The 11,485-nt window shown below is 45.6% G+C and overlaps 1 gene segment (V, D, J or C); it reads right to left on the bottom strand.

The window, feature by feature from the left end:
- Window positions 1-4,789: 4,789 nt before the first annotated feature.
- LOC103877247 lies at window positions 4,790-7,425 on the bottom strand. The segment is given in 2 exon segments: window positions 4,790-7,070; window positions 7,196-7,425. Coding segments are annotated over 2 exon segments (408 nt in total).
- Window positions 7,426-11,485: the final 4,060 nt, after the last annotated feature.

The raw sequence follows: 11,485 nt of genomic DNA on the forward strand, positions 1-11,485 counted from the left end.
GCCTTGACAGATACAGAACCTTCCATCCCAGCCCATTCCAGCTCCCCACCCTGGTGCCAACACTGCTGCCAGAGTGAAACTGGGCATGGAGAATGGTGGACCCTCCCCAACCCTGAGCAGCCACCACTGTGGGTGCACAGAGGGTGCACACAGACCTGCGCCTGCTAGCACTCTGCTCAAAAGTATACAATTACATGGAAATTAAATAATCTGTCCCTGAATGAATTTGGGGTAAAGAATGAAATTAAGGAATAAATCAGCAAGTTCTTTGAAACTAGTTAGAACAAAGATACAACATACCAGAATCTCTGGAACACAGCTAAAGCAGTGTTAAGAGAGAAATTTATAGTCCTACATGCCCACATGAAAAAGTCAGAAAGATCTGAATTTAAAAACTGACATCACAACTGAAAGAACTGGAGAAGGAAGAACAAACCAACTCCAAAGCTAGCAGAAGATAAGAAATGATCAAAATCAGAGTTGAACTGAAGGAGACTGAAACACAAGAAAACCTTCAAAAGGTCAACAAATCCGGGAAATTTTCTTTTTGAAAAAATTAATAAAATAGACAGCCGCCTAGACAAATGAAGAAAAAATGAGAGATGATTCAAATAAGTGCGTTTAGAAATGACAAAGAGGATATTACCACTGACCCCACAGAAATACAAATAACCCCCAGAGAATGTTATGAACACCTCTATGCACATAAACTAGAAAAATCTAGAAGAAACGGATGAATTCCTAAACACACAAACCCTCCCAAGACTGAACCAGGAAGAAGTTGAATTCCTGAATAGACCAATAATGAGCTCCAAAATTGAATCCGTAATAAGCAGCCTACCAACCAAAAAAAAAAAGCTCAGGACCAGATGGATTCACAGCCAAATTCTACCAAGCATTCCAAGAAAAGCTGGTATTATTCCTACTGAAACTATGCTGAAAATTGAGGAGGGACTCCTCCCCCTTTCATTCTATGAGACCAGAATCATCCTCATACCAAAACCTGGCAGAGACAGAACACAGAAAGAAAACTACAGGCCAATATCCTTGGGGAACACTGACGCAAAAATCTTCAACAAAATACTGGCAAGCCAAATCCAGCAGCACATCAAAAAGCTTGTCCACCACAATCAAGTACGTTTTATCCCTGGGATGCAGGGTTGGTTCAATATATGCAAATCAATTAATGTGATTCATCACATAAACACTGACTGACAGGCAGGTGGGTGAGGCCAACAGGAACCGCCCATCCCACTGACCAGGCTGACTGTAGCTGCAGAGCTGCATGAGGCAACCCAGGCCAAGCAGCTGAAATATCTCCCAATCAGCCTATAGAATCACAGCGAATAATTGTTGTTTCAATCTTTTAAGTTTTGGAGTCCTCCAATATGCTGCAAGAAAATGAAAACATTAACAAATCAGGCTAGGTAAAGCACTTGTCTATGAAACAGCTTGGTTTCACTCCCCTTTGCCTCTCCTCCACTGTACCTCTTATTTAAATTTGAGGAAATAACTCTTCCTCTGCCCTGGATTCAACAGATCAGAAATCACAGACTCTGAGAACATCTACAGTGTGGACCCTTCACACTCTCAGATTGCGCCCCCTGTGCAAAGCAGGTGCACGAAAGGAGGGTCATCCACCCAGAAAGGGTAATTTAGTTCCAGGACCTTTCACTGCGAGAGGCTGGCTGAAATGCTGCTGGCAGTAAAACATCCCAACGTCTTTGGCTTCCACCCCATGGATAGAGAAAGAGAAGTAAAAGCCAGAGCCACTTCCCTGGAACCTGGAAGGGGTTCCAGCAACCTGGGCAGAAGCCCCAAAGAAGAGCAGCCTGGGAGCTTCCTGGAGTCTCTGTTGGTACTAGGCTATGGAGACGCCTTCATCTGTGCTGCTTTTACAGGTGATGGAGACAAGTCACCTCGAGTTGCTTCCAGGGTCTCTGGAGACTGAGTCAGGACAATCCCACTAGAGCCTGCAAGGACACCCCATCCAGGCAGCACAATGCATTACTTCTCAAAGGATTGCAAGAAACTTGCGCTGTTAAAAAACTTATGCCATGCTTAAACATGACAGAAATTAGCACCCCATGACCTTCCCACCCTTTCCTATATACAAAAATCCACATAGAAATGGCTGGGAAGGTGTCCTCAGGACCAGGGCAGCTATGAAAGGGGACATGGCATAGTGTAGCCCCACTCTCAGGGGCCAATGGGCAGGTCCATTCTTCATAGCCTGACCAGTGCCTTAGGGCACCTCTCATGAGAGGTGGACATGGGATGGGAACAGGGGCAGAGGTTTTCTGAGAGGCAAAGGACAGGTTCAGGGCTGTGGGCACCTCTGCCTCATGGTTAGCCCTGGGCTCTCTGCCTTTATTTCCTAAGGAGAATTAAGGCATATCACCTCTTCATGTCACACTGTAATTTCCCAAACACATTTGAGCTCATTATCCCTGTGTCCAGGGCTAAAGGCCCTGCTCATGAACTGCGGGGGAAATGCAGTTACCCTGAAAGCCCACCACCAGGAGGCAGAGGAGCAGGGCCAGGAAGAGCATTTTGGAGTGTCCAGGTATCTGCTACTTCTAGACTTAAGGGAAAGGGGTGTGTGGTTAGGCAGGTAGTTCCTGTCAGCTGCTCTAGAAGCAGGGCCCTTGCCTCCAGGGTTAAACAAACACAGGTGTTCATGGAGTTAATTTGTGTATCTGATGACCTGAACCAGAGCCCCTCTCCAGGGGGCTCACTCTACCTATAGCTGCCAGGAGGTGGTGGAGAGGATGGGGGTGTCTTGGGTCCCACAGAGACTGAAGCTGGACTGAGCAGGGCCAAGATGTCGCCCCATTCACAGAGCTCCTCTCCAGAGACTGGAACAGAGGCCACCTCAGAATCAGCCGGATGTCTACAGCAAGATCACTGGACATTCCATTCTTATGGAGATGGGGCTTGTTCTACTTTATGCTCTAAGTGGATGCCAAGGTAACAGTTTCTCTGAGCCCAGATGGGGTAGTGAGAGATTCCAGGATCCCCCAGCTCTCCTGTATTCATAGGGAGCCTCTGGTCTCCTCCATCGTGGGAATCTGTCAGGAGACAGATGCAAGAAGTGGGAGGGAAGTGGGTCTTCCTAACAGCTGTCGGCAGTACCTGAGGCCAGGGGACGGACAGGTAGATCAACACTTGATTTTTGTGTCCCAAATTCTAAAGACAATTGGATATTATATTCCCAAATTAGGGATTACTCACATCTACTGAGTCAAGATATTACTAGAAAGTTGATTGTTATACACTTTGCAAAACATTACAAAATGCCTTGTGAACTTAACTAAAAAATATACAAAGCAAATGACAGTCATTTCTATATTTTGGACAATTTTCTCACCTCACTCAGCCCACACCAAATATATTTCCCTAGTGAGTAGAAAGGGTAAAATAGTAAGCCAAGGTGGATCCTATCTGGGTCAGGGGCCATCCAAATCTTCCATGAGGGCTGAGGACACAGGCTTCTGAAGGCAATCAGAGGACCAGAGAATCGCAGCCCATGGCTATGCTCTGTGTAGACAGCTTCTCCCAGATGGTTGAGGGCTGTCTATGGCTGTGTCCTTCCTTTTACATGATAATGTGGGACAGAGCAACTCTTTAAGCAAACCCTGAGCAAGGCTGTCCTGTGTGTGACCCTCTGACCTGGACATAAGTGGCACTGGATTCACTTGGGAAGTGAAATGACTTGTGATCATGAGAAACAGGAAAAGAAAGGGAGATGGGGAGAGACAGAGGCTGTGGCCTGTGTATGCACACAAAGAGTTGGTACTTTAACAGTTTAATACACTGAGTATGGCCCCCAAAATGTCAGATCCTCTTCCTTAGAACTTAGTAATGTCATTATTATTTGTAAAAAGCACCTTGGCAGATGTATATTAGGGATACTAACATGAGGAGATTATCTGGATTAACCACGTGGGCCACAGAAGCAATGATAAGCGTCCTTATAAGAGAGGGAGAGAGAGATTTAACACAGACAGAAGAGAAAGCAATGTGACTACAGAGACAGAGACTGGAGTGATATGGCAACAGCCAAGGAAAGTTGCAGCCACCAGAGGCTGGAAGAGGCAAAAACAGTCTCCCCCTAGAGCCTCTGGAGTATCCTGGCTGCCAAAACCATGATCTTGGTCCTGAGAAACTGCCTCTAAACTTCTGGCCTGCAGAACTATGCATTTCTGTTGTCTTAAGCCACGAAATTTTTGGGAATTTGTTATAGTAGCTCTAAAAAATACACAAAAAGTACTCAAGGAAAGCCCGGACTAAAGGTGCAATGGTCATTTGCAATTTCCTTGTTCAATGTTATAAAGCTACACATAAATGGATTGGTGGAGGAGTTTATGGTGGAAAGAAACGCACATGAAATCCATAGCCCCCAGTGAGGAAATTTCGTGCAATGAATAATGATGACTTTTAGTTGAGAGTGACATCTGGCTAGTAATATCTTACACAGCCTCTTCATTCTAGGATATTCAGAGGTACATAAAACAGAGCACTGAGTATTCTTCTCTAAAAAAATAATAATAAAGTTACATTTAACGGTACATCATCTGGATAAACCCTCGGACAGCCCTTGATATCTGTAGTGCTCCATTTCACGGATGAGAAGATCGTTCATCAGAGGGCATGGGTGGTTTGCCCAAAGTTACGTGGTCAGTGAATGCTGGGGCTGCGATTTGGATCCACATGTGTCTGACATTAAGTCGGTTCCTTCCATATGGACAAGTCCAGCCCACAGATGATCCCACGGCCTATAAAATGAGAGAAGAGACAAAACCAGAATGCTGTGAAATTCACAGTTCCCTTTTGCCTCTGCCCCATACCATGTGAACCCTAACATTAAACTCAGCCCCTTCTGTAGTTTCTTCTACAAAATGCAACTTTCTTTAAGCTTTTACAAACTCTGAACATCTTTATTTCAGACTTAAGGGAAGGAGCACATCTTGCCTTGCCCTAACCCCGTCCTCGTCTCTTCTATCAGTTTCCATCTCTGTCCCTGTCCTTCTCTCTCAGATTGTGTCCTGCAAATATAATTTGTCGTATTAGGTAATCCTACTCCCCTTTCGAGTGCAGTGGGATCAACCCCCCAGCTCTCAGATACCTAGAATGTACACAAGTTAATCAAGGGGTTTACCCAGAAGGCTTTCTCCCTAAGAGGAATTCTTGTGCTAGCTCTCCTCATGATAAACTGTTTCCCATCTTTTGTCAAAATTGACACCAAATGCTGACAAGTTGGAAAGAGTTAGAGGGTCAGAAAGAAACCATCCCCTGAGAGAGGCAAATGGCATTCTCTCCCTGTGTGTGAGCTTCCTCTAGCTGCTGCAACAAATTGCCACATCCTTACTGGCTTCAAACAGCATCGATTTATTCCCTTACAATTCTGGAAGGGAGAAATCTCACACAGGTCTCACTGGGCTAAAATCAAGCTTCCCTGTGGACATCATAGGGAAGAGCTTGTTTTCTTGCCTTTTCCATCTTTTACATGCTGCTGTCTCTCCCTGGCCATGGCCTTTTCCTCACATCACACAGCCTCTCCCTCCATAGTCACAGATCCTCCCCACATCTGACCATCCTGCCTCCCTCTTATAAGGACAGTTGTGATTACACGGGGCCCACAATATAGTCCATGATAGTCTTCTCATCTCAAGATTCTTCATCACATTTGCCAATTTCCTTTTGCTATAAAATTTAACATATGGGTTACAGAGATTAGGGCATAAGTATCTTCTGGGGGGTAGGGGATGGTACATTACTCCGCCTACCAAACCTCCTTATGATCCCCTAGCTGTCCTCCCCTAAGGAAGAAGGATCCAAAGTCACATGACTGGGAGAAGGAGAGAAAAGGGAGCAGCTAGCAGCAGCTTTATAAACCAAGAGAGTGGGAGGGATCTGAGTCAGGGCCCTCTGGTCTGGGGGTTTCCTGGGCTGGAAGATTCTTCTGCTACTGCTGCTGAAATGTGGACATCAGAGTGTGGAGTTATTTGTTAGAGGCTCCTCTGATTTTGTGACCTGGAAGAAAAGAATCACTACTCAATCGCAATCTATGAGAGAGTGGTAAAGAAAGATTAAATGGTTTCTTAATGTCTGAATTTCTCTACCCATCATAAGAGGAAAAGTGGCAAGAATTTAGAGGAAAGATATCTCCACAAATGAGGATTTGCCTATAGTCTTAGGCTGGGTTTCTAATGACAAGGATTTTTATGCAAGCACCACATTTACAACCTGCCAAAACCCCTGAGAGAGAAGGAGGAAAGTGGGGTAGGGAAAAGGAAATGAACAGTGAAAGGCACATCAGCAAGCAGCTACTCATAAGGACAACTGAAGCTCAAGCCCACATAGAAACATGGGAAAATGCCTCTGGGCTATTTCACCTGAGAGGTGAGGGATCTGGGGTATGTATACACCTCCCTTGTAATCACTGATTGAGGACTGTCATACAGGATGCTTATTCCAAGCCCTAAAATCTGCCATGTGTGCAGGCAGAGCTGCCTTCCCAGCTTCAGAAAGAGCAGCAAGGGGTAGATATGGCCTTCAGGAGTCAGCAGAAGTACAGTGAAGGGAAAAGGCCAAGGGTAAAGACAAGGACTGCTACATCCACAGAGAAAAGGTGTGTATGTTAAATCCGGAGGGCCCATGTGTCCTAGATCTCTCTGGCATAGGATCCTGGCTAGTCAATTGCAAGTAGATGCCCTAGAAAATCAGGCCCCATGACAGGGAGGAGTTTTGTGCACAGGGTGCACCACTGTGGCTTGGCCACCCGTAGTCATGCATGCAGTAATACTCCCCAGAGTCCCCAGGCTGCAGATCACTGATGCTGAAAACATAGCTGGTGCCACTCCCCTTGCTGCTGTACCGGGCTGGGACACCTGGGGCCAAGGTAGTGACATGAGATATAAGGGGTTCAAGTCTTTGTCCAAGTTTTATCCGGATCCAAGATATTTCGCCATGTACATCTGCACTGGCTTGGCAGGAGATGGAGACTGTCTCTCCCGGAGGTGCAGTCAGGGATGCTGGCGTCTGGTTCAGGATGATGTCTCCACTCACTGCCATAGAGTAAAAGAAGATAGTGACATTGATGGTGCACAGTAGGAACATGCACCAGGCAGCAGTTGCCCTCACTTATGAGAGAGTTCATTGACCTGGCCTTTCCCCAACGGCTCCCCCTTACCTGCCCTCCAGAAAGCCAGGCTCCAGAGGAGCTGCACCTGAGCTCCCAAGAACATGCTGGCAGGCGGTGCTCAGAGCCTGGATAGTGCATGAGGCATGAGACTTTATAGAGACTTGGACTGGGAGGAGGCATAAGGCGAGCACATGCAAAAAAGGAGGCACCAAGGCAAGGACCCACTTGACCTATGTGGTTGTAAGGTTTCAACCTGAGAGTGGGCCCAGTACCCTTGTGATGAAATCAGCAGTATTAAGGAGACAACTTTTCTATCTTTTGACAGTGGCCAAAAAGAAAATGATGCCCCTGCCTGGAGGGAAAGGCAAGAAGAAACACATCTCTTGTGACACTGACCTTCGTAGCCAGCCTAGAATTAGACAAGGCATTAGTTCAACACTGCAGAGGAGACTGACTCAGGAAGTGGAGGAACTCTTGAAGCTAGAAGGGATGTTAGTACAATGGGAATAAACTTCATTAATAATTTTTTTTTTCCTTCAGATCAAGGACTCTGGTGTCTCACTTTCAAGGCTCCTCTCACACATCCTGGGGTGAAGCTTCCTTCATCCAGACTAGTCCATGCATCCTCCACCCAGGACCTGATGACCATTGCTTTTGGAGTTATGTGGAGTCACCATTGAAGGTGAATCCCAGCTTGTATCACAGATAGTGGTGGCCACTGAGATACAAACTGGGTAGTGGGGCTTCCTGGCTAAGAATCCAACTCAAGTCCCTTGGCTCTTTGATAAATGGTTCCCACTCGTGGGTTCCTAAGGCTGTGGCTACAGGCCTCAGTTCTAAGTCATTTCTTCTCACACTCAGAGCCTTTCCCAGGACTCATTCTGGCCTCCTCTATGCTGGGAAACCAGACCCATCCTCCTGCTACCCTCTCTAGAATCCAGCACTAACTGCCTGGAAGCTTTTCTCTGTAAACTCTCCAAATGCAACCTCTGACAGAAATCTGGCTGGAGCAGCCAGCATCTTTCCATCAGAAACCCCTGATTTTTCTCAGATATATAAGCAAAAACAAAATAAAACAAAACACACAGGAGGAGGGAAAACCTACAACACAATTTTGCTGTTGAGGAGACATAACTCCCAGATTTTATGTCTTTTCCAACTTTTCTTGTCACTTCTTAAGCATGAATGATTCTATTTTTGTGACTTATTAAAGGATGGAGGAATTAAGGAGAACCAAGAAAATTTAATCTTAGAAAATAAAAAGAGAAATGGAGACAGGAAGAGGGTATGGTTTATAAGCTCTTTGAAGCAGGTTGTGTTTCTCTAGCCATGGACGCTGTAGCACCAAGATGCCAGGGGAGAACATCACTTGTTAAGTTCCTGCCCTTCCGCCTCAGACCCCCACAAACACGCACACATATGACAATGCATTTCTTCTCCTAAAGAGCAGGTCTATGGCCCAGCCAGGCTGTTTCTGTTAAGTATCTTTTCTGGATAAGTTAGAATAATTTTAGAAGTAGTTAGAAGAAATGATAGCAGCGATTTAATAAAAAACAAGATGTTTGAAGCTTGCAGTATTTAAGGCTGATGCAACAGTTTGGTGACAGCAGAAAGGCTCCCGGTTGGTTCTGTATTTCTGCTTTGCATCTGAACCACTTTGGCTTTTTCAGTCTTGGGCTCTATGCTTCATGTCTCAAGAGGGCTACAGTGACTCTAAGCATCATGTCCTCTCATAATTGTTCCAGGAAAAAAATGCAGGGCAAATCTCTTCACCTTCCCTCTTTTTCATGAAAGATCAAAATCCTTCCAGACTTTTCCCACCCTTCACTCGCCTGACATCTCACTGTGAAGCTGATCCCATATGCCCCAAATCTCTGCTCCTGTCCTGGGCTGGGAGAGGCTCATGTCCTCCCCACGTGCAATAGAACAGAGCTGGTGCCTATGCACCAAAGGAGCGGGGGATGGTTGGGGTGTAGGTGCCAAGAGCTGTACCACATCTTCAATCTTATCATATTTCTAAGTTGAATTGGATGGAGACGGGAGATACAAATAGCCTTTATATCTGGTGGGAATGGAACAAGCCAGGCCCTGAAGATGACAATGAAGTCAAATTACTAATTTTCCAGATGACAATTTTAGCTTCATCGGTTGTGAAAATGTGGTCTGTGGGTTTAAGACCAGGACAGACTTCCAGGTACTATAATAAATGGGGAAGAAATCTGGAATGAGGTCCTTAATCCAGGACTAAGGCCAGCCTTATGCTGCCCAAGAGCTGCCGGGCGCTGGCCCTGGGCTGTGGAAAAAGTAGTTTTTGTCCTGAGCCATGGGGCTGAGGACCTGGGAGGAACCAAAGGCCCTGCCCACGGGGCTGCCCCAAAGGGGTTTCAGGGAAGGAAAGTGTTCACACTCCCACAGGCGCTGCACCAAGCCCAGAGCCCACCGCCAGGGTGAAAGACAGAGATCAGAGCCTTAGTGCTGGGCCTGGGGCCAGCTATCCTCAGCTCTGTCCTCACTGGTCCGGAATGGTTGAGACTCTACTGGAGCCAAAGAGGGAGGAACAGCAAATGTCCCCAGAGTCTTTATTCAGTCCAATGCTCTTCTGCTTAGAAAGAAAAGGAGCACACGCTAAATAAACATAAACATAAAATGATTGTGTATCCATGGAATACTATGCAGCCATAAAAAGGATGAGTTCATGTCCTTTGCAGGGACATGAATGAAGCTGAAAAGCATCATTCTCAGCACCAGCTGACACAAGAACAGAAAACCAAACACCGCATGTTCTCACTCATGAGTGGGAGTTGAACAATGAGAACACATGGACACAAGGAGGGGAACATCACACACCAGGGCCTGTCGGGGGGTGAGGGGATAGGGGAGGGATAGCATTAGGAGAAATACCTAATGTAGATGGCGGGTTGATGGGTGCAGCAAACCATCATAGCACATGTATACCTATGTAACAAAACTACACATTCTGCACATGTACCCCAGAACTTAAACTACAATTTAAAAAAAAAAGGTGTGTGGATGTATAAATGTATTTGTAATATGTAAGTTTAGATACACATTATAATATATGTGTTTACAAATACTATATATCTATATTGTAAATGAATATCATATATAGCTTTAGTTGCTGGTACAACATATGATTTTAAATTTTTGTCCCGGGTTCAAATTTCTGCTCCAACACTTGTTAACTGCATGGCTTTGGACAAGTTCAGACATTTTCCAATTCATTTTCTCACCTGCTAAATTAGAGTACTGCTAACATTTGTATCGTAGAATCTGTGTGAGAATTAAATACATATCTATCTATGCTATGTATGTATATTATAAGTAAACATAATATTTATATAAATAAATACAACTTTCATTACTAATATAAGTTATTAACTTAAATTTGGATAAATTGAGTACAAACATTTAAAGCCAGCAATGGTGTCAGGACCCTGCCCCGTGTCCCTGCTAGGCTAGGCAGTAACCAGCCCATTGCTGAGGATGCTGAGTAAACTGAAGGGGGTCTGGAGAACACAGAGCAGAAGGTGTCAAGGAAACAGGCAGTGGGTGTGGGCCCCAGTGAAGGGGCACTTTGTACCCAGAGCTCCACATGGGCAGCTCCTCCCCTGGTGGTCCAGCTTTCACTCCTCAAGGAAACATTCCTGTTAAATGCCAACAAACTGAGGATGAAGCCTGAGTCCTCCCTCCTCACCAGAGAGTCCGAGCAGCGGGAGGAAGAGGAGCAAAGCTGAGTCTCCATGTCCACAAGGAGCCTCCTGAGACCCATCCTGTTCAGTGAGGGTCCCACGAGCTCTGGGGCACAGCCGATTTGGAGGGGAGTGATAATGCCAGGCTGCAAGTCTCACAGTACAAAGCGTGTTTTCCGCACAACTCAAGACACTGGCAGCTCCTCCCAGGCATCCAAGGTCACACCAAAAAACCCATTCCAGCCTTAGGGGCTCCCTGGTGATTAATGAGACACGATTACTCTATTACTTTGCTAGTATTTCTAAGATTGGGGAGCTCTCCTTTGTTTATTGTGGACTTTGTCTGCCATCTAGTGGCAGGTTTGTGACTTAGCGTCTTAGAAGATTTTAAACGCTGGGTCCCAGTGAGTCTTGGCTAAGAATCTTCTTTCATGGGTATTCGTGGAACTGATCCTATTATTTCCATCACTAGGACAGATCCTGTAGGGAACACAAATGATTCCTCTCCTCAATAAACCAGTCACCTAGTTGGGGTCAAAGGATATTCAGAAAAGATATTAGTCATAAAGCAATCAAAGGCTGAGTTCTGCAATTGACACGAGGTGCCAATGATGTGGAAAAAAGGATG

The sequence above is a fragment of the Papio anubis genome, chromosome 14 (genome assembly GCF_008728515.1).
Source record: "Papio anubis isolate 15944 chromosome 14, Panubis1.0, whole genome shotgun sequence".
Classification (NCBI taxonomy): domain Eukaryota; kingdom Metazoa; phylum Chordata; class Mammalia; order Primates; family Cercopithecidae; genus Papio; species Papio anubis.